Source organism: Mesoplodon mirus (assembly GCF_964341445.2).
Source record: "Mesoplodon mirus genome assembly, chromosome: 3".
NCBI lineage: Eukaryota > Metazoa > Chordata > Mammalia > Artiodactyla > Ziphiidae > Mesoplodon > Mesoplodon mirus.
The window spans coordinates 110894282-110917335 of record NC_138978.1 but is presented as its reverse complement, the minus strand read 5'-3'; the positions used below and the strand labels follow the sequence as shown (position 1 = coordinate 110917335).

Below are 23054 nucleotides of genomic sequence, written 5' to 3'. Positions count from 1 at the left end.
TCTGATATAAGTATTGCTACCTGGGCTTTCTTTTTGTTTTCAGTTACATGGAATGCCTTTTCCCATTCCTTCACTTTCTGTGTGTGTCTTTAGATATGAAGTGAGTCTCTTGTAAGCATCATATATATGGGTCTTGATTTTTATCCATTAAGCCACTCTCTGTCTTTTGATTGGAGCATTTAGACCATTTACATTAAAGTAATTATTGATAGGTATGTACTTATAGAACTTCTGTTGTTTTCATGTTGCTTTTGTAGTTCTTTTTTGTTCCTTCTTCTTTTAGACTCTTCCTTTGTGATTTGATTACTATCTTTAGTGTTATGTTTGCATTCCTTTCTCTTTTGTGTGTGTGTATCTATTACAGGTTTTTGGTTTGTGGCTATCATGAGGTTCATATATAACAACATATAATCATATATGTGATTATTTTAAGTTGATAATCTCCTAAGTTTGAATAAATTCTAACAACTCTTCATCTTCCCCCCACACACATTTAATGTTTTTGATGTCATATTTTACATCTTTTTGTTTTGAGTATCCCTTAACTTCTCATTGTGGATATATATATAATTTTATGCATTTGTCCGTTGACCTTCTGTCCTGCTGGCTTTATAAGTGGTTGATCTACTACCTTTACTGTATGTTTGCCTTTACCAATGAAATTCTTCCTTGCATAATTTTTGTATGTTTATTGTGGCCTTTTCTTTTCTGCTTAGAGAGAAGTCCCTTTAGCATTTCTTGTAAAGCCAGCTTAGTGGCGCTGAACTCTCTGAGCTTTTGCTTGTCTGTAAAACTGTTTATCTCTCTTTCAAACATGAATGGTAACCTTAACAGGTAGAATATTCTTGGTTGTATGTTTTTCCCTTTCATCACTTTGAATATATCACACCACTCCCTTCTAGTCTGCACAATTTCTGCTGAAAAGTCAGCTGATGGTCTTATGGTATTCCCTTGTACATAACTAGTTGCTCTTCTCTTGCTTCTTTAAGATTCTCTCTTTATCTTTTATTTTTTCCATTTTAATTGCCATTTTAATTTCATTTAATGTGTCATGGTGTGGACCTTTTTGAGTTAGTCCTGTTTGGGACTCTCTGTGCTTCCTGGACCTGAATGTCTGTTTTCTTTCCCAGGTTAGGGAAGTTTCCAGCTATTATTTCTTTAAGTAAGTTCTCTGCCCCTTTCTCTCTCCATCTGGGTCCCCTATTTGCAAATGTTAGTATGCTTGATATTGTCCCGGAGGTCTCTTAAACTGTCTTCATTTTTTTAATTGTTTTTTCTTTTTTCTGTTCAACTTAGGTAATTTTTTACTACTGTCTGATCCATTCCTCTGATCCATTGCTGATCAATTCCTCTGTATCATCTAATCTACTATTGATTCCTTCTAGTGCAGTTTTTATTTCAGTTATTGTGTTCTTCAGCTCTGTTTGGTTTTTCATTTTTCTAACTTTTTGTTGAAATTTTCACCATATTCATTCATTTTTCTCCTGAGTTTAGTGAGCATCTTTATGATCATTATCTTGACTCTTTATTGGCCAGATTGCTTACCTCCACTTTGTTTAGTTCTTTTTCTGAGGTTATGTGTTGTTCCTTTGTTTGGAACATATTCTTCTGTCTCCTCATTTTTCCCAATTCTCTGTGTTTATTTCTAATGATGGTTACATTGCCCAATCTTGGAGAAGTAGCCTCATGTAGGAGATGTCCCATGGGCCCAGCAGCATGCTCCCCTCTGGTCACCAGAGCTGTGTAGTCAAGGGGTGCCCTTATGTGGGCTGCAGGTGCCTTTCTGTTATGGTAGGGCCTACTACTGTGGGCATGCTGGGGTAAAGCTGGCTTTGGCTTGGTTGGCTGCAAGGCCTTGCCTTGTGCAGTGGCTGTAGGCTGGCTGGAGGGCAGGGTAAGCTTCTTGCATGCTTTGCTGCATGGTCTAGTCTGGGGATGTGTGGGGTCAGAGTCTTTTTATTATCTTGGGAATGCAAAATAGAACCATTTTATTATGCTTTATTGCTTTTTTTCTCAATGCAAGGTGCAAGATTCTGTTGGAGGAAGGGTGAAAACATCCTCTGTTGCATCTGCTGCCATTAATAATGTAAATTCATCCCCCTTTGGATTGCATCTTCTCCCGCCCTCAGTGACGTTTGGAGTGCTCAAAGAAGGACACACCTATGCAACCACTGTAAAGCTCAAGAATGTTGGAGTGGACTTCTGCAGGTGAAGCCAAGGTTCCAAGTGTATGCTCAGAGCACCTTCCCCTACTCTGTGACTTTTCTTTGGTTGCCTACATCAGTGAATGTTTATTGAACTGAATTGTAATTACACCCGAACTCTTGAATCTTAACATCATTCATTCATTTACTCACTAATTCATCCATTCATTCATTATTCAACAAATTAGTACTTACCAAGCCTCAACTATAGAGTAGGTATTTCTTTGCCTTTCCATTAATTTTTATCCATACTTTGGTTAGAAGCACCTCAAGACCTGATCTGTACTAGCAAAAAATGAAAGGGCAGTTGTACAAGTGTTACAATAACTAATACACAAAACAATAACTAATGCACAAAACTTGAAAGTCTATTTCTCAAATCTACCACCAACTATAATACCAGCTAACATTGGTTGGCACTTTGTGATCTAAACATGATTTTAATTACATTAATTCTGCATAGTTGAGGAAAAAAGGGAAAAAAATTAACCCTTAATCATCAGGGTCATTTTGACTCTGGTGATATGACTTGGAATTATAAACAAGTACCTTAACTCACAGCCTGTACTCCGAATAGAAAATATACTGTATCTGGCATTAAGTGACAAGGAAGTCACCTTAGCCCTTCATTTTCAGATCAAAACCAATACAATTTTAGAGTGTGTAGAACCTTAGAGACTATTATATAAAGGAACAAACTGAGTAACTTGTTTTAAGGTCTTGTAGGCTACAGCAAGGGTAGATCTCAGATCTCCTGAGTACCAGCTCATTGGAGCACCTTGCTTTATCAACACAGCTGTGGTCACTGCTTCTTGTGGGAGATCAGTCCTTCCCACTGGGTCAATATACCATGTATCTATGCCAAGACAACTCCCAATCACAAAATCTCCTCTATACTATTTTGAATTAAGCTTCAGGATTATGTCGAGTTTTTTCCCCCATAAAAATGGGATACATGTTTATTTCAAGTGCAGAGTTATTCTCAGGATCAGTAGCAAGTTTGAGAATATTTGTGATTCTAAATTCAGGATTGGAAGTCAGATGGAACAAAGCTACAGGAGCATCTGATTGAAAAGATCACCGTCCCATTTTAATTGAGGTGAATTCTCAACTTCAGGAATCACATTTACTTCCTCACAAACAACCTGATGAGGGACCAAGCCGCCAGATCGGACATTGTTGTTTATTTAGGTTGTTGCCACAAAGTGGGTGGGGAGAAATGGAGAGTCAACCTCAAACAAATTAAAACCACCCATGCAGACCCTGTGTGTCCGGTACAGAATTTTAGTTTTATAGATTTCAGTCCTCAGCTTGTTCAACTCAGCCACCACAGGGCAGACAGCAAAGTGGCTGGTAGAGGGAGTGGGGTAGATGGAGGTAGGCTTCCCTTGGCATTTTAATTTACTCCAGGTCTTTAACCTTCAGGCAGAACCCACAAACCACAGGAAGGGGAAGAGATCAATAGGCACCACGTGTGAGCACCGGGCTTTTCAAGTTCACCAACATTTTCTGAGCCTTTTCTGTTTCTCTTCTCCCCAAACTTGCAAACCCCATACCATGGCAGAGAAAGACTGGCTCCCATGCTCTGCTGCTTTCCAAAGGAGCCTTTATTCTTCAGCTTAATGACCTGGCAGTCAGTATGTGTGTTCACGCTGGCGGCTACACTGCAGTGCACGCGCCAGCCAAACCTTCGCCACCTTCTGCCCAGACCCGAGCTGCTCGTCAGCATCCGATAACAAAGGGTTGAAACTCAGGTTGGAGTCAGTTTGACGCCGATGAAAACTGTTGGAAAGTCAGTTGTGAAACAGGCCCCAGATTCTTTTTCCAACTGGATATTAGGTTGTTTTTCTACTAGTCTGGACCCCTTGCTCCTGTGTAGGGAATATTAACACCTTCCTGGTTTTATTACTTCCCAGTTCATTCGTGCTCATGTCTTTCATTATGGCATCAATTTATTCCCACCTTTTTTCCTGGTAGGTTTAGGGTGAAGCAGCCCCCACCCAGCACAGGACTGAAAGTGACTTACAAACCTGGGCCTGTAAGTCCTATGTGCTATCTGTTGTGTGTGTCCATGTGTGTGTGTACAGATATGTATATGTTTCCAGTCAAGTGATTTTTAAGTCGTTCTACCTGTTTCAGTTTAAACCATGTTTAAGTCTACTTTTTCTAGTATCATAAACAAAAGGTTCCTGGTATTGGTTCAACATCTGGCTTGATGTCACTTACTTCATGTAACAACCATGAGCAGATCTGTGTGTAAATAGAGTTAAACTTCCAGCTATGGAACCATTTCTGAAGTTCACTTCACTTGTCCCAATACTGCAGTTCTATACAGTTGTCTGAAAATACCTTTTAAAACATTAAATATGATTTAACATGCACTTGGTAAACTGATTACCTAAATATATCCTGTGACAAATCCTTCTGCAAAGCGAAAAATCACTTGAAAAACTTGAAATATTTCATTGTTTACATTTTATGTAAATCTGGTTTGTTCTCTTGGTATTTGTTAGAATATCATTTAATAACATATTAAGAAATAGTAGTATATTTAAAGTCACCATCTGTCTCATTTCTCCAAAAATCTCTGAAATACAAATTTTAAAATGTCAACCTGTTCTGATTTTATTTGATACATTCCCCCAAATGAGGTGTTTAGTATAAAATGTGTATACTGCCACTTACTTCAAATTAGAATTTCAGAAGTGTAGTATGTTATAAACAAAAGGTTGTCTCAAAAGATAATAAAAATCACACCTTCAATCTTAACTTTTATTTCTTGGTCAGTATATCATCTTGCTGCTTTAACACACCTTTCATTTCAGTCAACAAGCTTTGAGTTCCTCCCATATGCCAGTGATAGTGCCAGGGTACAGGGGATGTTAAAGGTGAGTGAGACACATAAGGAGCTTACAGAGCAGGGCACGTGGTGGGCACTCGAGAGATGTGTGATTGAGTGACAGATGATGTGAGGAAGTCTGGTAGGTACGTGAACCATTCGTCACAGATGGGGACTGCACAGGCTCATGGGAACTCTGAGCAAGGGCGTCCAGTCCCATAACCAGCACATAGTGCTCAGTGAATCCCAAGATCTTAAAGCAGCCACAGTTGTTATACGTTGACACAGAAGCATTGGTTGGCTATAGTGCAAAGAAATTTGGCTTCTTGTCCTGACTATGCCACCAAGCAGCTCAGTGATGTTTTTGGTTAATTAATCCTCTGCACCTTGCTTTCCTCGTCTATAAAAGGAGGAGCTTAGACTGATCATTTCTTAGCCCTCTTCCAGCTCCAGTATCTTATGATCTATATAAAATTGTAGTATGCAGGCTGCAATTTCCAAACAGAAATACATTTTGGGATTAGATCCACTAATTCATGAGTACCTCTCCGAAACAATTCATCATTGTACTGTGTCAAAATTTCAGAATCTTCACAACATAAAGCAAAAACACAGTTAAAGCAAGCTTTTCTCCCACTGTTCTGGGAAGTTAGCAAATCTTTTTCATTTAAAGTAGGGATTAGCCAAAAGCCAAACGACTGCTGGATGAACCTTTATACATACTAAAAACCCAGCTTGTATTCTTTGAAGCTCATTCTATACTGTTTGTTATTATTATTTTTTTTTCTTTTTGATAGTAGGTTTTGGCTCTGGCAAAGAATGTAACCTCTAGACTTCTCCATATCTAAATCTCACCACTGTTCAGCTTGGTTCGCTGCCAACACTGAATGAATGTACTCCAAGCCTGGGTAAACCTGTGTGATAACAGTCCTCCAGCTGCCCTTGTGCAGAATGTCATCATTCCCCAGCCCTGCTCTGGTTGTTGGGCTTGGAGGGCTAAGGGCCCGGGTCTTAAAACAGAGCTGTTGGATACTCTCCAGTGTGCAGATAGATGCTTACAAGCACACTGTTGAAAAACTGAAACATTTTTCAATTCTATTATTTATAAAACTCTATTGAAGAAAAAAATTCCATTCGTACCTAACTGCTTTCCATGTGGCAGTTTCTTCTGATTTATTTTTTCCAGATAACTGTTCTCAAGTCTGCTTTTTAACCCACCTCCTAGAGAGGCAGCTTAGAAACATAAACAGCTCTTTCTTTCCTGGCTAGTGTTCTTTTCAAGGAGCAAAGCAAGAAGCCTATTCCTTGCTGTGTTTCTTCTTCTTTATATATCAGGTTTCTTTTTTGTTGGTACAAACCTCTTCCATGTAGCTTTCAGATCTAAGCAGTTTGGCATTTAAACTAATTCTGTCTCCCTCTACTGGCTTTGCCACATTGCAGGTCCTACATTAGGAATACTGTAAACCAAGGGGCAGGGCAGGGGAATTGTGAGATTCACCCAGTCTCTTAGATTAAATTTAAGATGAAACTTATATTTATCTTAGATTAAATTTATCTTTATCTACAAGGATGACAATAACTAGAAACATGCTACTGATATTCAAGAAATAGCCCAGTTACAGACATCATGAAAGTTTGCCCTCCAGCATCCTGGCATTTAGTTTCCTTATGCTTTTTCTTAAATAGCACTTGATGTTCTCCTTCAGCACTTTTTCCTGGGTCCCGCTTACTCAATGGAATTCAACCTAACTAATCCATGAAGTAATTCTTCTAAATGCTAGAACAGCAATCATTCATTTGTGCCAAATTTATAGATGAGGAAACAAGATTAGAGAGTTTGAGTAACTTGCCCAAAGTCATGTTAAAAATCAAGATTTGAACTCATACATGTCTGACTCTAAAGCTACATTGTATCTTATAGGTGGCTGCTGGTTTGCAGGCAGAACTGAAAGTGGAGTTATTTGCCATGGCTGTTGGAGAGGATGGTGCCAAGGGATCAGCACACATCTTTCACAATATAGAGATTATGACTGAGCATGATGTCCTGTTCTTACCTGTGGAAGCAAATATCCTTTAAAGTTCAATTTGAGTAGTCATATATAGTGCAAAAATTACATTTGAGCAAGGAGTATACAAAAGTCAAAATGCTATTTTCTAATCCCCTCACATCTGCACTCTGTAGCTTCATTTATTCTATTTTTAAAACCATAGAGTTAAATTTCTTAGGACAAAGACTTGTATCTTCATTCATCTTTGAAAGCATCTAGCAAAGTGCCTAACATAGTACATGTGACTGTAAGTTGGATAAATCTCAATATTATTGGCTATCTATGAGGTATCAAACAATCAGAATTTTTTTAAAAAGTAAGTCTTTGTCATAAAAAAAACAACTTGTAATCTTGTTGGGGGATAGGAGATACCTTATTATAGAAGTTGAATGGACATACACTGAATTACAATACATTCCTTCATACTGGTGTCTCTTGCAGATAGAATATACAGGTGTCTCTTGCAGGTAGAATATACAGGTATCGAGAACCTATTATATGCAAGGTACTCTATGAAATATTTTATCAAATATAAAAATGAAAATTGGACTCTATCCTAAAAGACTTACATAATCTGGTAGCAGAAATAAAGTTTTCACACTTGATTCCTATATTGTACTCCAACAGCATGAATCATATACTACTTTGTGTTACAGTTATATCTATTTGATATTTGAGCTGGGTCTTATAGAATGCAAAAACTTTGATGAAAGGAGACTTAAACTAGGAAGAATGAACAAAAGTGTAGCAATAGGAAATCTCCAGGTGTTCAGGAGGGGAAGCAGGGAGTTCAATTTGTTGAGAGATTAGAGTATTAGTAATATAGTGGGAAAGTTGGTTGGAATCAAGTTATGGGAGATTTTGAATCCTTGGCTTTATTATATAAGCAACAGTGAAGCATTGAAATTCTGATCCAATGGGTGATATAATCAGCATATCTTTATAAAAATGAATCCAGTGTTATTGTACAGGATATGCTGAAGGAGAAGAGTTACTGGATATGCAAAGAACCATTGGAAGGCTACATCAACAGGCCAAGTGTAAGGACAAGAACTATAGTGTGGCAACTATAGTTGGGAAAGAGGGACGTGGATGAAAGACATTTGGCAGGGGGTACTGTAAAATCTAAGGTGGGACCCACTGAGAAAAGGAAGTAAGAGGACATAAGAGTTCACCTGCAAGGTTTGGGGCTCAGGTAATGAAACATGGAGACTCAGGAGTGGATCTCAATTGAGGAGTCTGGAGATATAATAATTTTAAGTGTCAGCTACAGAGGTGATGATAGAAGGTATGGGGAAGGAGAAGAAATGTGGAGTCTGTTTAGGGAGCAGGAGAAAAAAGAGGGCACCAGTGGAGACAGAACAAGCAATTAGCAAAACATGAACTATCTCAAAGAGTTTCAAGGAAACTATGGACACAGTTGACAGATGCTATAGAGATATCAAGGAGACTTTGGATTTAAATAGGACCACTAGATTTGGTTGGGACAAAAACCAAACTGCAGAACGTGAAGAACGGCTGGGTGTTAAGAAAGCAGAAATATTGAGTGTGGATACATTTTCAATCTATTATTAAAGGAAACAGCAAGAGTATATGGTACCTGAAAGAGTACCTCAGGGAGGCAACAGAGAAAAGGAGAGATTTTCAGTTTAGTGTGTTTGTGGGCTGGAAAGAGTGGATCAGAAGAGAAACATTAGAAATATGAATGAGAGGACTGAACCAGCAGTATCCAAAAGAGGGCAAGAGAATAATCAAGAACAGAGCTGAAGTGTTAGTCTTGGCAAGGCAGAGAACAAAGATGGCTAAGGATCCAGACATTCTGAGGTGAAAGGAATTTAGGGGAACTTGTGTCAGATGACCTTGATTTCAGTAGAAATGGAGTTGGATTCATTTGTTCATTCTTTCAAAGATCATAAGTTTTTCTAATGTGCTAGGCATTGGGGATACAGCAATGAACAAGAGATACAAATTTCTGCCTTTATGTAAGCTTACATTCCAGTGGGAGGACAGACAATAGACAAAATAAGTGAAACATGGACTACAATGGTGATAAGTACAAGGGAGAAAATGTAAAGTAGGAAAGGAAGTATAGCGAGTGTTAAGGATTGCAGTTTATAGCAGGGTGGTCACGAAAGACCTCACTGGGAACAATTTTCCCCACTCTGGAAATTAAATCAAGTCCTCTTACATCCTCTTCACATAAGTTATTAGATGCTGATCCAGACTAACTGAATCCCTGTGGCTGATCATAGCAATTAAATAATTTTGCATTTATGTTAATAAAATTTCTATTTCCTTGCTTATAGATTAGAGACCATCTGTCAGGCACAGAGAGATGGGGAAAAGAGTTTTATTAAATCCTTACTCTACTTCCAGTGACAACAATGATAGTTCATAGTCCATTTCCCAAGGCCTGTCCCCCTGCCCCTCCCCACCAAAAAACCATGAAATCTGGATGTTGATATGGCCTGGGACCTGGTTATGGTGATTGATGGCACGTATAGAAAGGCCAGTCACCCTTAGCAGAAAACATACTCTAGGGGGAACAGAAGAAATTACAGGAGATCAATAGCCATCCTTCATCCCCTAAACATGGCGTGTAGAATTTGCATTAGACAGAAAATACCTAAAATTGAGCTAAATGTGCTAGAGATTCTAATTCTAAAATGTTATCTGAGTTTGCATATACAAATCATTTGTTCATGAAAGTAATAGTCCTTAATGGGTATTTTACCAGTTTTAACAAGCAGCAATTATGACAAGAGACCAAAAGATTTTCCCCAGGGAAAAGAAAATCCTATGGTCCAGAAGATTTCTACAGTTTCTTCCTCTGCACTTGGAATCTTCATGTCCCGTAAAGTTTCTCCACATTAGGTGTCAGGTAAGTAACAAATTTGTAATTTGATTTTCATCCATTCAAACTTGAGGCCTTAGACCTTGCATTCGTTCCCATCTTCATACAGCCAGCAACCAATGAGCCACTTAGTCTGGTGGAATGAAAATATTTGTTTTTAATAATTATAACAACTACCCCTTCATAGTCATAAACTATCTAATCCTCATACTATCTACAAGATAGATATTTTCCCCACTCTATAAATAAGGAAACTGAGGCTCAGAGAATCTTGAAGCAGTAAAAATCTAACCTACTTCAATGTGATTCTAAAGTTCACTCTTTCAAGTGCTATTTTTGATGTTGATCGGACTCCAAAAAGCAAGGGTACAAACACAAACAGCAGGATGCCCTTTTGGACTTGAGAATTTACAGTTAGGCTAGTGGTTCTTAAATTTTTTGGACTCAAGACTCCTCATGTATTCTTAAAAATTATTGAGGATCCCAAAAACCTTTTGTTTATGTGGGTCATATTATCAATATTTACCAAATTAGAATTAAAACTTGGAAAAACTTATAATTTATTAAAAAATAAACCCAGTATATTACCATAAATAAATTGTTAATGAAAAATAACTTTTCCAAACAAAAATTAATAAGAAGAGTATTACATTTTTGCAAATCTTTTCAATGTCTGGCTTAATAGGACATAGCTGGATTCTCACATCTGCTCTGTATTCAATCTGTCACCATATCACACATCACATAGTCTCTGGAAAACTCCACTGTACGCTCATGAGAGAAAAAGGCCAATAGCATCTTGCATTAGTTTCCTAGGGCTGCTGTAATAAATCTGTATTTGTGTCTCGAGGCTGCCATAACAAAGTACTGCAGACCAGGTGGCTTAAAACAATAGATATTTATTCTCTTGCAGTTTGGGGGGCCAGACGTTTGAAATCAAGGTGGCAGCAGGGTTGGTTCCTTCTGGAGGCTCTGAGGGAGAATTTGTTCTGTGCCTCTTTCCTAACTTCTGGTGGTTGCCAGAAGTCCTTGGTGTTCCTTAGCTTATAACTCACTCTGATCTCTGCCTCTGTCCCCAGTGGCATTCTTCCCTGTGTATTTCTATATGTCTCTCCTTATAAGAACAATAGTCATTGGTTTTAGGGGCTCCTCTAATCTTGAATGACCTCATCTTAACTTGATTGCATCTGTAAAGACCCTATTTACAAATAAGATCACATTCATAAGTCCTGGTAGACATGAGTTTTGTGGGGATAAACTCAGTACAGTCCACCCTCTGGTTCCCCAAAATTTATGCCCATCTCACATGCAAAATGCACTCACTCCATCCCAATACTTCCCAAAGTCTTCACCTATCATGGTGTCCTCTCCATCTATGGACTTGTGAAACTAGAAACAATTTGTCAGCTTGCAAAATAGTATAAGAAGACATTCCCATTCTAAAAGGAGAAAATGGAAAGAATAAAGGAGTCACCGATTTAAGTGTTTGCAGTGCAGAGGGGTGGATTTCCTAAGGTTTCAAAGCCTGAGCATAATTATCTGTGTCTGATCTGCCCTCTGGGCCAGAGGCTTCAACAGCACCCCCCTCTAGACCCACAGACGCCTTGTGGGCCCTACCCTCTCAGTTGTTAGCCTGGGACACAGTCTTATCCTCTGGGCACCCCATTTCCTGCTTATAGAAGCCCAGAAGTCTGGCAGCCTTCCTTCATTTCTTGTCTCTGTAAGCAGGCAGTGTTTCTGCTGACAGAACATTCTCAAAAGGCATCAGCCTTCATGGATGTCAAGGAGATCCACACCATTAGACGTGAGGGTTCTCCACAGGTCCTTCCTGGATAGTCTCACCTCTGTTCCTAAATTCTGCTGAGATGGTTGATTATACTCATGGTCACAAACCTAATTTCTCCACTACGTTTTCCAGCTGCACCCTTGATGAACTCTCCAGAGCATGCTTTAGCATTTCCTGCAATATGGACTGGCTGTGAATTTTCCACATCATCATGTTCAGGTTCCTTTCTGCTGACCATTTCCTTCCTCAGTTTATCTCTTTCCTCTTGTATTTTACTATAAGCAGCAAGAAACCAGGACATATCTTCCATGTTTTGCTTGGAAATCCAATTTCATTGCTTATAAGTTCTACTTTTTACCCCAAAGCAGAACACAATTCAGCCAAGTTTTCTGCCACTTCGTAACAAGGATCACTTTTCCTCCACTGTCCAATAACATATTCTTCATTTCCATCTGAGGTCTTAGCAAAATCACCTTTAATGTTCATATGTATACCAAATTCTGTTCATGATGTAGGAATTCTCTAAGATGCCTGAAGTGTTCTTTACTTTCCCCATCACTTCCTTCTGAACCCTCACCAAAAGTGCTTTTACTGTCCATTATTTATACCAACAGTCTGTTCAAGGTAATCTAGACTTTCTTCTATCATGTAGCTCAAAATTCTTCCTGCTTTCACCCATTACTTGGTTCCAAAGCCACTTCCATATTTTTAGGTATTTGCTATAGCAGTACCTCACTTCCTGGTACCAAAATTTGTTATCAGTTTCCTGAGGCTGCCATAACAAATGTCCACACTGGGTGGCTTAAAACAATGGATATTTATTCTCTTGCAGTTTAGGAGGTCTGAAACCAAGGTATTAGAGAGTTCGTTCCTTCTGGAAGCACTGAGGGAATTTGTTCCATGCCTCTCTCCTAGTTTCTGGTGGTAGACAGAATCCTTGGTGTTCCTAGGGTTGTAGCTGCTGTCACTCCAATCCCAATCTCTGCCTCTGCTGTCATGTGTCCTCCCTCCCTGTGTGTCCTCACATGGCATTCTTTTTTTTTTAATTTTACTGGAGTATAGTTGATGTACAATGTTGTGTTAGTGTCAGGTGTACAGAAAAGTGATTAAGTTATACATATACATATATTATTCTATTTTAGATTCTTTTCTCATATAGGTCATCACACAACATTGAGTTCCCTGTGCTATACAGCAGGTCCTTGTTGGCCATCTACCTTATATATAGTAGTGTATGTATGTTTATCCCAAGCTCCTGATTTATCCCTCCCTGCCACATTTCCCCTTTGGAAACCATAAGTTTGTTTTGATATGTGTAAGTCTGTTTCTGTTTTGTAAATAAGTTCATTTGTATCATTTTTAAATTAATTCCACATATGAATGGTATCATATGATAGGTCTTTCTCTGACTTACTTCATTTAGGATGATGATCTCTCGGTTCATCCACGTTGCTGCAAATGGCATTATTTCATTTTTTACGGCTTAGTAATATTCCATTGTATATATGTACCACATCTGCTTTATCCATTCATCTGTCAATGGACTTTTAGATTGCTTCCATGTCTTGGCTATTGTAAATAGTGCTGCAATGAACATTGGGGTGCATGTTTCTTTTTGAATTATGGTTTTCTCCAGATATATGCTCGGGAGTGGGATTACTGGATCATATGGTAGTTCTATTTTTAGTTTTTTAAGGAACCTCCATACTGTTCTCCATAGTGGTGGTACCAACAGTGTAGGAGGGTTCCCTTTTCTCCACACCCTCTCCAGCATTTATTGTGTGTAGACTTTTTGATGATGGACATTCTGACCGATGTGAGGTAGTACCTTGTTGTAGTTTTGCATTGCTCTGATAATTAGTGATGTTGAGCATCTTTTCATGTGCCTTTTTTTTTAATGTAGGGCTGCATGAGCTGTTTGTATAGTTTAGAGATTAATCCCTTGTTGGTTGCTTCGTCTGCAGACATTTTCTCCCATTCTGGGGGCTGTCTCTTCCTTTTGTTTATGGTTTCCTTTGTTGTGCAAAAGCTTTAAGTTTTATTAGGTCCCACTTGTTTATTTTTATTTTCCTTACTCTATGAGGTGGATCCAAAAAGATATTGCTGAGATTTATGTCAAAGGGTGTTCTCTATTTTCCCCTAAGAGTTTTATAATGTCTGGCCTTACATTTAGGTCTTTGATCCATTTTGAGTTTATTTTTGGGTATGGTGTTAGAGAATGTTCTAATTTCATTCTTTTACATGTAGCTGTCCATCACATGGCATTCTTATAAAAGCAAATTATTGGATTTAATCTTATCTAGAATGGCCTAATCTTAACTAATTATATTTGTAAAGACCCAAATTCCAAATAAGATCACATTCATAGGTTCTGGGTGGACATGAATTTCTGGAGGACACTATTAAATTTATTGTTTTGAAACATTTTTGACCTTGCGGACTCCTCGAAAGAGTCTTCAGACCCCTAGGGGTCTTGGAATATACTTAGGGAACCACTGATTAAGATGTGATTTATCTCGGTTCTAGTCGATGCCTTTCAGAAGTTATCTTAAACTAAGTAGTGGTAAAGTTTGAAACTCTAGCTAGATAATTCTGAAAACTACAGAAGGGCTTTCAAATTTTCATAATGTCTGTTGGCACCAATCTATCAAAAGTAATGACATGCTTCAAAATTGTGACTCATTGCTAAAGTTCAGAACTCAATCAGGAATTGAGAGAAGTTAACTGAAATCTGAGTGCAAATATAGGATTCCTGTTACCCAAATCACATGAAACAATTGGAAGAGATATGATCGTTGAGTCCCCTATTGATATAGGAAATCGTTTTTAAAAAGGACTAAACATGTCCTTATATGCTTCAGAAAGAATGACTTGGGTGAATTTAGTCCCTATATCTCCTCTGTAGTCTCAAAATCTTGACTAGTAAGTAGGACTATTTCCTTAGCCTGTCTACGATGGTGACTGTAACATGAGTATGAATTACTGATCCAGTAACCTTAGCCAACTAGAGATTAAACTGTCCCATAGCTGAATAATTATCTTTTCAACACTGGGAAGGTTTGGAAATAAGTAAAGAATGAATAAGCACTCAAAAAAAAAAAAGTAATGACATGAATGTACCTAATAGAAGAAATGTCTTAAGTGATGTTGTCTTTATGCCCCTTTGTTCATATTATCAGATGCCCAATGTACTTACTCATATTAGACATCTATTGTAAAGATTCTCTGTAATATCTGACAGATAACATTTTAATCCATTTCTTTTCAATCTTATCTATGTATATATTGGAATCATTCTATAGGTTTATACCTTGTATGTCTCACACAGTAAAAGTAACATATTCTGTGTTTACTCTGAGCCAGTGGTAAGTACTTTATAATAACTTCAGTGTAGGTAGCATCATGCCATTTTGTAGATGAGTAATCTGAAACATAACCAGGTTAGGCAATTTGCTCTACAGAAGCTGTATTAGTTATCTATTGCTACGTAACAAATTACCCCAAAACTCAGTAAGCTTAAAGCAACAGACATTATGATCTCATAGCTTGTGTGGGTCAGGAATCCAGGCACAGAGCTGTTGGGTACTCTGGCTTAACTAGGAGTGAACCTGCTTTCAGCTCACTCAAGCAGTCGTTGGCAGGATGCAGCTTCTTACAGGCTGTTAGACTGAGGACCTCAGTCCCTCACTGGCTGTTGTCTGGACACTGCCCTCAGGGCATCTCACAACATGGCAGCTTGTGTTTACCAGAGCGATAAAGAAGACCTGAGAGAGCACGAGCAAGGCAGAATTCAGGGTTTTATAACCTAACCTTGGAAGAGATATCCTATTACATTTGTTGTATTCTATTCTTTAGAAGCAGGTCACTAGGTCCAGCCTACGCTTGTGGGGGTAGGGATTATACAAGGGCAGCTAGTGCTTGGCCCTAACAAGGATTGGGCCAGCGACGGCGGTACACATCAGAGCTGCTCGCATCTCACAACCTCAGAAATAGAGATAGGACGTAGAATATAAGGTGATGTTATCCTTAAGAGCCTTAGTCCTATCTCAAAACTAAGGCTCTTAGATTATGAGGAAAGGGATGGATTGTAGATACTGTTTGTAGGCCAGGTGGCTTCCTCCTAAGCTCTTGCCTGGTCTGGCCTGGAAAGGCTGCACTGACGGATAGGTGAGTGGAACCCTAGATGCCAGTGACAGACACCACTGTCTCCTTGGTCACTGTCCTAGATGCTCTGCTAGACTTCCTTGGGATGAGATATGACTTATGATACTTGTCACAGAGAAACACTTTAATTAATACAATTACTACACTAAGCACCTAACTTCTAGCCAGGGAATCTCAAATTGTTAAGCATATACTTCTTATTAGGAGTATACCATCTAAGCTTATTTGAAATAAATATATATGGACATATGGAGATTTATTTATTTCTAAGTTAAGCTTAGATGGTATACTCCTAATAAACCATTCATAAGCCTCCTCTTTATGGCATTACAGGCTTCCATAGGTAACAATGCATCATTTGCAAGAGATTATTCATTAAATGGTTTCAGTACAAAGGACTGTGTGTAGCCAATGGCTGGCTAAACCAATAAATGCTGACTTAATGACTAGAAATTAGCTTGGCTTAGAATTTTTTTTTAAACTCACCTGTTAACCTCAAACTTTTAGGTAAGGAGTTTCAAATACTTTGACCAAAAGCTATATAGCTCAGTTACTTACCGTACATTTCACTTTATCTGAGGTAAGTTCCCCTTCTCTTTGATTAGTGTAACATCAGACGGAAGCACCTTTAAATCCCCTAGTACTGTCACTCTGATCAACCTTAAATAGCTGCAAAACTATAAGAAAGCAGCACTTTTAAAACAAAATAATTTTTAATGACATATACATCTAGAGTACCCACCTGGAACTTGTTTTGGTTTGCAAACCATCGATAATGTTTCAATTTCTTTCTGTTTCAATGAACAACTCCAAGAAGCACAAACAGCCTTTGCTCTCATCAAGTTATGATGAGAGAATTAAGTAACTCCTCTCCTTGGTGGCAGGAATAACTGCCTAAAAAGGTTGCTTCTTCAGACTGGAAAGCACCTAGAATCCACCATACTTTCTGTTCTCTTGCCTTTCCATAGTTAAGCCTCAGGAACTCCATGACTAGATTCTTTTTTACTCTCATTCTGTTCAAAAAATCCTACTGCTCAATTCCTTACTTCAGTTCAGTAACTGTGTTATGCTTAGGAACAATAATAGACTTGTGGTTTGGGACAGATAAGAACTGCAGCTCTGAGACTGGCAAGAAAATGGTAGCACTACAAACAGCAAGGTAGATGAAAGGACAAATTCATAGAAACATACAAACTACACTCAAGAAGATATGGGAAATCTGCACAGATCTGTAACAAGGAGATCCAATTAGTGATTTAAAAACTTCCCACAAAGAAAAGCCTAGTCCCAAAGGTATGTGTCAATTTCCTTTCCTAAAACATTCCCACTTCCCTACCACATATATATACACACACACACACACACACACATACATACATACATACCTACAGTGTATTAATCACCCAGAAAGCACAGCAAGGCATCTCTGCTTGACTACTCTTTAATTAGAAACAACTACTTAGAGAAGTATAAACAGCAATTAGGAGCTTTTTATACACAGATAACCTGCAAGAGGTTAAGTTTAAAGAGGCTGTTCTAGATAACTTTTATGGTCCCTTTCAGCTCTGTAAGTCCAAGACTCTGCATTTATGGGCAGAGGGCAATCAGTTACATACATGATTGTCTCAGCAGGCAGTAAAACCTAATACAGAGAGGCAACAAATTACCCAACAAATCTTCTGACGTAAAAGAAATAAGGAAAACTTCGGAAATGTTAATTTCAACTCTAGTGAAACAAATACTTAATTTTAAAAAAGTTCTTTGCTTCCTCCTAGAATATAAAGGGAACAACTCCTGCAGGGCTTGCCGTTCAGAGCACAGATTTTAAACTAGTCTGTGTTTCAGTCCAAGAAATGGAGCCCATACTGCTATGTTGGAATTCCCTCAGGCAAAGTTAGGAAACACATCCTATGATCTTTCTTTTGCAACATGATAACCTCTTATTTATTTCAAAGATTACACCAACTCTACTGCTGCTTAGTTTGGAAGTCCTTTTCAAGAAAAAGTTGAAAAAGGCACCACATTTCAGTTCTAAGTCAATGTTAAAATCAGCTTCTCCCTCTTTTTCTTTTTCCTCTTCTTTTCTTCCAAGTGGCTGGTAGCATCAGCAAAAAACATAACTTCACTTTTTGCCTCATATTCCCTCTTGAGATAATCAAGACCTGCCATGTTGAAGCCGATAACATCCTGAGAAAGAATACAAGAGAGATTAAATAAACTTCCTCTCAATTCAGTTCAATATCGCAGCGTATGTGAGTCAGGGGAACCAAAGCTTCATATGTTGCTACTCATCCTTCCCTAAGGTTTTTCCTTGTTTGTTCGTTTGTTTTCCTTATGTCTACTAGCTCCAACAAAAACCTCATCTTAAATATACATGCATGTCAGGTCAATATCACCAAAGACAGGGCACAGCACACTATGCTACTTGTAAGTAACATACACACTAGAATTTTCCGCTCCTTGTTCTGTCTCTACAAAGATACTTACCCGGACTTGGCTGACTTTTGAAATAGTTGTTTCCTTTAATTTTTCAATCACGGGCACAAGCATTTGGTTGCTAGTGATCTGGCCAAAGTGAATCCTAACAAAAATAAAACCAGGCATGTCACAAAGAAAGATAGTGCTTCTAGCTCTACCTATCCCTTCTAGAACTAGCAAACAGACAAAATGTCCAAAAAAAAAAAAAAAAAAATCATTTCACCGATCATGGGAATACAGAAATGCTTCTAGGAAAAAAAAAACTAAAGAAGTTTCTTCCTACTATTCAGTTCTATCCAATAACAATTTTTAAAATACTATCCTAACATTCAACTCATTTGCAAAGCTGACTCTTTGCAATCTACCCGGTGGCCACAGATTTTGACAACGGCATTCTATGGAAAGATCAGAGGAAAATGGGCCTTCTAAGAATTGCTAACTCAAAGATTTATTAATATTTCAGCCAAAAAGAGATGATCAAACTCTGACCTAGAGTACCAAGATGCCCTTGATGATTCATGCTCCTTTAACCTCCACATTCACCCTCACCCTCAGTTGTGACCTGCCATATCTACCTGCGAGGCAGCACCCATCTACCACCCCAATATGCTAGAAATATTCACTGTGTTTCTTAGAATCAGTAACCCCGATTCAATAGCACATATGCCATAGCAATTAAAAACTAAACTGTAAATATGACAACAGAATAATATAAACACATCATTGTTCATTTGCTACTATCCTGAAAGAAGTAAAGGAATGAAGGGTTAATGATCATGAAAAAAGGCTAATTCACCAAATACACCTGTTTTCTTTTTAACTATTTGGTATTGGCTGAGCAGTTTCTGTTTTCCTAATAGCATTTTAAGGACTGTTCAAATTTGCCTCTATTCCTGTCCTCTGATATAACGGCTTGAGACTGGGGGACAGAGTGGGAGATAAGAATATATTACACCTTTGTAAATATATTTTCCCTCTGTTACATATTAATAAGAATTCTTCCTATTTAAGAATATCATCTAATGAACATTTTCTTTACGTTTCTTAGTTCCCTCCAAATATGCCCCTATCCTTCCATTTGTACTTGTAGAGACCTGGGAAATAAACTGACTACTCCTTAAAATGCTGTTATGAAAACAAAACCATTTAGTTTAAACTCAATAGTCAAAAAGAAACACTGAGGCAGACTGGCCATTCAGAGATGGGCTTTCAGCAAACTGACTAGAACCGGAGCTGCTACCTTAGACTGTAACCTGGAGACCTCCGCCTGCCTGAGCATCCTTAGCAACATAGTACCTCGTGCTACTTAGAGTTGGGTCATCACTATTTGCGTTTTATGAGCAAGACTGATTCCAAAGGATAAGAATTATGTCAGGCAGCACTGAAATTCCCAACAGTCTCTGAAACGGAAACATCACATTTCTTTTTTTTTTCTTCTTTTTGCGGTACGCGGGCCTCTCACTGTTGTGGCCTCTCCCGTTGCGGGGCACAGGCTCCGGACGTGCAGGCTCAGCGGCCATGGCTCACGGGTCCAGCCGCTCCGCGGCATGTGGGATCCTCCCAGACCGGGGCACGAACCCGTGTCCCCTGCATCGGCAGGCGGACTCTCAACCACTGCGCCACCAGGGAAGCCCTACATCACATTTCTTAATCCCAAAGCATGGACAGCTTCAGGTGAGGCACTACTGGAGCAGTTATGCGGATGAGACATGATATTCTTTTGGAAAGGACGTTACCTGAGGAGAAAGAAGAGGCACCTACATAGAAGTTCAACATCAGAGCCCAGCTGGATGAATTCATTAAAGAGCTTAAGAATGTCCGGGACGTAAGAGAAAGGCAGCACAAGCAGAGACTCTTCCAGCTCACTGAAGAGGAAAAAATAAACATTAAAAATGCCACGTTTCTTAACATGGTCAATTTAAAAATCTTTTCCTCTCCTATTTTTTTCTTCTACTTTTATACTTGAGTAGATCTTACCCATCCAGAGTCAAACATACATCTGTATTATAAATGGTTCCCTTTTCAACGTTTTGGTTTTTTATATTTAGTATTTTAACCTACTTGATACATTCTGGTCCATGGCAGGGTAGGAGAATCTAACTGCTTTTCTTTCAGATAACCAATTTCTTTAAAGCCTTTTGTTGTATATCCCATCTTTATATGATACTTCTTTTACCATTTATTGAGTCCTTCTATATCATAGAGTGTTCTAGGGCTTTAGAGTCTGTTTTCATAACTGATTCTGACAACAATCCTGTACTGTTTTAATTTTGCATTTTTACAGTTTTTTAATCTAGGAGAACAGCTCCCTCTTGTTCTTTTTTTGGTTTGTTTTACTTTTCTTGAGCTAGTTCTATTATCATTTCATCAATTCCAACTCTCAAGAGGATTTCAATTGGGATCACAAACCTATAGACTAGTTTAAGAAAAACCAAATCTTTAAAACACAGAATCTTCCCATCTAGGAATGCATCGTACCTCCATTACTCTAAATTTTCTTTTACATTTCTCTAGCAAAGTTTCATTATCTTAGATAGGGCCTATTTGTTTCTTGTATGGGATATACTCAGACACTGTGATTTGTTATTAAAAAAATGATAACTCTCAGTAGATGAAACTCAAATATTATTCCAAAAATGAATGACAAAACATATAAAAAAATTCTTAAAAAAACGGTAAGAGAAACAACTATAAAGCACAAGAAAGGGAAAGTAAAAATTCACAGGAAAAAATACAAATGGCCAACAAATAATAAAATTTTAACTTTGTTAATTAAAAGGAAAATAATGCAGTACCACCTTTTGCCTCTCAAACCAGCAAATAATTTTTTAAAAGCTGGTAAAAGTCATTACAGGCACTCTGACAATAATTAAGCAACATAAACCTTTAAAAAGCTCATGTCCATTGATTAGTTAATAGACTGGTAGGACCCTTAAGAAAAATAATCAATGATGACGACAAAGATTTATATATAGAGGTGTTTACTGAAGCAGTATTGATAACAGCCAAACACATATGCACCACCCAATAGTAACTATATGTACAATGGAATATTTTGAACTAATTCAATGATGTGTTTTTGAAGAATATTACTAAAGTGGGCAAGTGCTCAGTAAATATTCTGTGAAAAAGGACAGGATATAAAAATGTATACATATGATTCCAACTGTGTATGTACACAGAAAATAAGCCAAAGGAAATATACAACAAAAAATGTTAACAGTTGGTACCTGTGACTGAATTATAGATGATTTCATTACCTATGATATAAAGTAGCACTGCCCTTCATTTGTCCTTTTTAAAAGTATTCAATATCTCCCTTCATATTTTAGGAGGAAACTTCTAGTTCTAATTCAAAAAGAACATTATAGTGAATTATTTTCCATCAAAATTTGGGCATAGTTAAACCTCTAAAGAAGATAACCATCAATTATAATGTCTGTTTATCTCATGTTCGGTAAATGGTATTAGCTGTAATAACTGTGCACCAGCACTCACCTTGACTTGATTCCTTTAAAAATCTCCAACACATAAGCTGAAGGCTATAAAGGAAGTGTGACAGCATTAGTGAAACTCTTGATTTCTTAACTGAAGCTCTCTAATTTCCATCTCCTAAAAACCAGGGATATCTTTCCTTCTTATGAGAAACTGTTCTAAAAAGGGCACTACATGCACAGGCTTAGACTGAGTCAGATCTGGGTTCACAATCCAGCTCTGCCACTTATCAACTATGTTCCCTTCAATCTGTAAGTCAGAACAGTCTCCTATCTATAAAATGAAGACACACTGACTCACATTACTATTGTGATGAATGAAACATGCAAGTATTGGGTAATTAAAGATCACTAAAAGCATACATTGTCCCAGTATTCTCCCTCTTTCCTCTTTTACCTAAGTTATATCAACTTTTCCTCCAAAAACTTCAGTTTCAATGAATAGAATCTTCAGAGGGCTGTGGATACTAAACATAAATAAGCACTAAAAAAGAATGCCAGTCCAGTCCAACCAGAAAGGATGACTTGAAGTTACACTAAAATGGTCCTTTTGAAATATAAAATGTCTTAGAGGATTCCAGCATTCAAGAGATTTTTAATGACAAAGTATTTCCCAATATGTCTATTCTAAAATTGTAACGCCTCTTCACTTCCTCTCCTGTGCCTGAAAGTAACCTTAGAATAACCAAGGGGAAACCATTAGTCTACTCACAGAGATACTGCCATAAGCCATCAGGATGGGGTTGATGGGAAGAGGAACCTATGAAGAAATTATTAAATCAAGTCATTAAAAATCAAGCCTTTGATAGTGCTTATCACAGGCAGGGTCATAACAATATCTTATACTTTTGAAAAGAGAGACCCTAAAAACTGACCCTGAAGAATTATTAAATTATTTAATAATAACTTTTAGTTTCAATACTGCTTAGTTATGAATGAGTCTGGGCAATACATTTCATCTAGAAATCCGAAACGTTTACCCTGCCTCCCAAACCAAAGCAGGAATCTGAGTTTTTAACTCAATACAATAATCACCATGATCTCAAATTAACTATCCTTGGCTTTTTATTAAGACAAAGCTTCTCAATTCCTTCTTTCTAATGTTTGAATTAGAAAAGATTCTACTACATTGATCTCATTTCCTGATCTGAGTTAATAAATCCCCAAATGATGTTTTTTTCCTCAGG

The 23054-nt window shown here is 37.9% G+C and overlaps 2 protein-coding genes across 4 annotated transcripts in view; one reads left to right on the top strand and one right to left on the bottom strand.

The window, feature by feature from the left end:
• Window positions 1–23054, top strand: part of SPAG17 (sperm associated antigen 17) — a gene marked incomplete at its 5' end in the record, with an annotated part of 221964 nt that overhangs the window by 198531 nt on the left and 379 nt on the right. Inside the window, 4 exons of the mRNA XM_082615114.1 lie at window positions 2024–2208; window positions 4182–4242; window positions 6965–7109; window positions 9826–9972. Coding sequence (XP_082471240.1) covers window positions 2024–2208; window positions 4182–4242; window positions 6965–7109; window positions 9826–9965 — 531 coding nt within the window. The 3' untranslated portion in view covers window positions 9966–9972. The remainder of the gene's footprint in view (window positions 1–2023; window positions 2209–4181; window positions 4243–6964; window positions 7110–9825; window positions 9973–23054) is intronic.
• Window positions 17321–23054, bottom strand: part of WDR3 (WD repeat domain 3) — a 38643-nt gene continuing 32909 nt past the window's right edge. For all 3 annotated transcript variants that reach the window (XM_082612796.1, XM_082612798.1, XM_082612797.1), the window contains exons 23-27: window positions 22580–22627; window positions 21872–21915; window positions 20110–20238; window positions 18383–18476; window positions 17321–18082 (exon numbers count right to left, since the gene is read on the bottom strand). In XM_082612796.1, the coding sequence (XP_082468922.1) occupies window positions 17927–18082; window positions 18383–18476; window positions 20110–20238; window positions 21872–21915; window positions 22580–22627 (471 nt within the window). In that variant the 3' untranslated portion in view covers window positions 17321–17926. The remainder of the gene's footprint in view (window positions 18083–18382; window positions 18477–20109; window positions 20239–21871; window positions 21916–22579; window positions 22628–23054) is intronic.